Below are 2,500 nucleotides of genomic sequence, written 5' to 3'. Positions count from 1 at the left end.
ACACACACACACACAAAACCCTGCTGGAGAATACAGGTGTGTGTACACACTCGCACTCACACGTTTTTAGTTGTGGGGTATTCAATCTCACAAATATGATCAACATTGACAACAGACATTCTGAAGCTATCTGTGGAACTCCATGATCTGAGTGGAGGGATTGTGTCATGTGACTGCAGAGGGGAGGTGCGTTGTGATTGGCTAACGGGTTATGTCCCTCCTCTCTCCACAACAGCCATCACGATTGGCCGGCTGGGCTATGTGTGTCCACAGGAAGTCGCTCCCGTGTTGCCGCAGTTCATCCAGCCCTGGTGAGTAACACACACACACACACACACACACACACACACACACACACACACACACACACACACACACACACACACACACACACACACACACACACACAAACACACACACCAGCCCTGGTGAGTAGCATCCTCCATGAGTGATAGGAGTCTCTTAACTGTGTGTGTGTTGGACTGAGTGATGTAGAAGTCTCTAAACTCTGTGTGTTTATTTTGCAGGTGCTCGTCCTTAAGGAATATCCGTGACAACGAGGAGAAAGACTCCGCATTCCGCGGAATCTGCATGATGATCGGCGTCAATCCAGGCGGTGTGGTCCAGGTGTGTGTGTGTGAGAAACTGGATCTGGAAGGATGTGGTCTTGGCAAGCATCGGATGTCCAACATTTGGGTGTGGAGTAGTTGAATAACGTGTGTGTGTGTGTGTGTAGGACTTCATCTTCTTCTGTGATGCAGTGGCGTCGTGGGTCAGTCCAAAGGATGACTTGAGAGACATGTTTTATAAGGTAAGCACTAGTGTGTGTGTGTGTGTGTGGACATGTTTTATTAGGTAAACACGTGTGTGTGTGTGGACATGTTTTATAACGCTAGTTTAAAATTGTGTGTGTGTGTGTAGAATGTAGAACTTTGTGTAGAATTCGAACTTTGTAAAGTTGTGTGTGTGCATTCATTCACTGTACCTCTTTGTGTGTGTGTGTGTGTGTGTGTGTGGACTGGCTGTGCTTGTGGTCCCCAGATTCTGCACGGCTTCAAGGACCAGGTGGGGGAGGAGAACTGGCAGCAGTTCTCAGAGCAGTTCCCCCCTCTGCTGAAGGAGCGGCTGTCCACCTGCTACGGGGTCTAGCACACACTCCACACACACGACATGCCTGAGAGGTGACTAGCGCGCACACACACACACACACACCTGCTACGGGGTCTAGCACACACTCCACACACACGACATGCCTGAGAGGTGACTAGCACGCGCACGCACACACACTCCACACACACGACATGCCTGAGAGGTGACTAGCGCACACACACACACACACACCTGCTACGGGGTCTAGCACACACTCCACACACACGACATGCCTGAGAGGTGACTAGCACGCGCACGCACACACACTCCACACACACGACATGCCTGAGAGGTGACTAGCACGCGCACGCACACACACACTCCACACACACGACATGCCTGAGAGGTGACTAGCGCGCGCACACACACACACCTGCTACGGGGTCTAGCACACACTCCACACACACGACATGCCTGAGAGGTGACTAGCGCGCGCGCACACACACACACTCCACACACACACACACATACTCTACACACACTCCACACACACGACATGCCTGAGAGGTGACTAGCGCGCGCACACACACCTGCTACGGGGTCTAGCACACACTCCACACACACGACATGCCTGAGAGGTGACTAGCGCACACACACACACACTCACCTGCTACGGGGTCTAGCACACACTCCACACACACGACATGCCTGAGAGGTGACTAGCGCACACACACACACACTCACCTGCTACGGGGTCTAGCACACACTCCACACACACGACATGCCTGAGAGGTGACTAGCGCACACACACACACACTCACCTGCTACGGGGTCTAGCACACACTCCACACACACGACATGCCTGAGAGGTGACTAGCGCGCACACACACACCTGCTACGGGGTCTAGCACACACTCCACACACACGACATGCCTGAGAGGTGACTAGCGCGCACACACACACACACACACACACCCACCTGCTACGGAGTCTAGCACACACTCCACACACACGACATGCCTGAGAGGTGACTAGCGCACACACACACACACTCACCTGCTACGGGGTCTAGCACACACTCCACACACACGACATGCCTGAGAGGTAACTAGCGCGCGCACACACACACACACTCCACACACACACTCCACACACACACTCCACACACACGACATGCCTGAGAGGTGACTAGCACACACACACACACACCTGCTACGGGGTCTAGCACACACTCCACACACACGACATGCCTGAGAGGTGACTAGCGCGCACACACACACCTGCTACGGGGTCTAGCACACACTCCACACACACGACATGCCTGAGAGGTGACTAGCGCGCACACACACACACACACACACCCACCTGCTACGGAGTCTAGCACACACTCCACACACACGACATGCCTGAG

General features: G+C 53.7%; 1 protein-coding gene across 1 annotated transcript in view; it reads left to right on the top strand.

Moving 5' to 3' along the window:
- Positions 1-2,500, top strand: part of LOC134070660 (transportin-2-like) — a 37,787-nt gene that overhangs the window by 32,615 nt on the left and 2,672 nt on the right. The window contains 4 exon segments of the mRNA XM_062527068.1: positions 236-311; positions 528-627; positions 737-811; positions 1,042-1,181. Coding sequence (XP_062383052.1) covers positions 236-311; positions 528-627; positions 737-811; positions 1,042-1,149 — 359 coding nt within the window. The 3' untranslated portion in view covers positions 1,150-1,181.

Source organism: Sardina pilchardus, chromosome 22, assembly GCF_963854185.1.
Source record: "Sardina pilchardus chromosome 22, fSarPil1.1, whole genome shotgun sequence".
Lineage (NCBI taxonomy): Eukaryota > Metazoa > Chordata > Actinopteri > Clupeiformes > Clupeidae > Sardina > Sardina pilchardus.
This window is presented reverse-complemented; position numbering and strand designations above follow the sequence as displayed.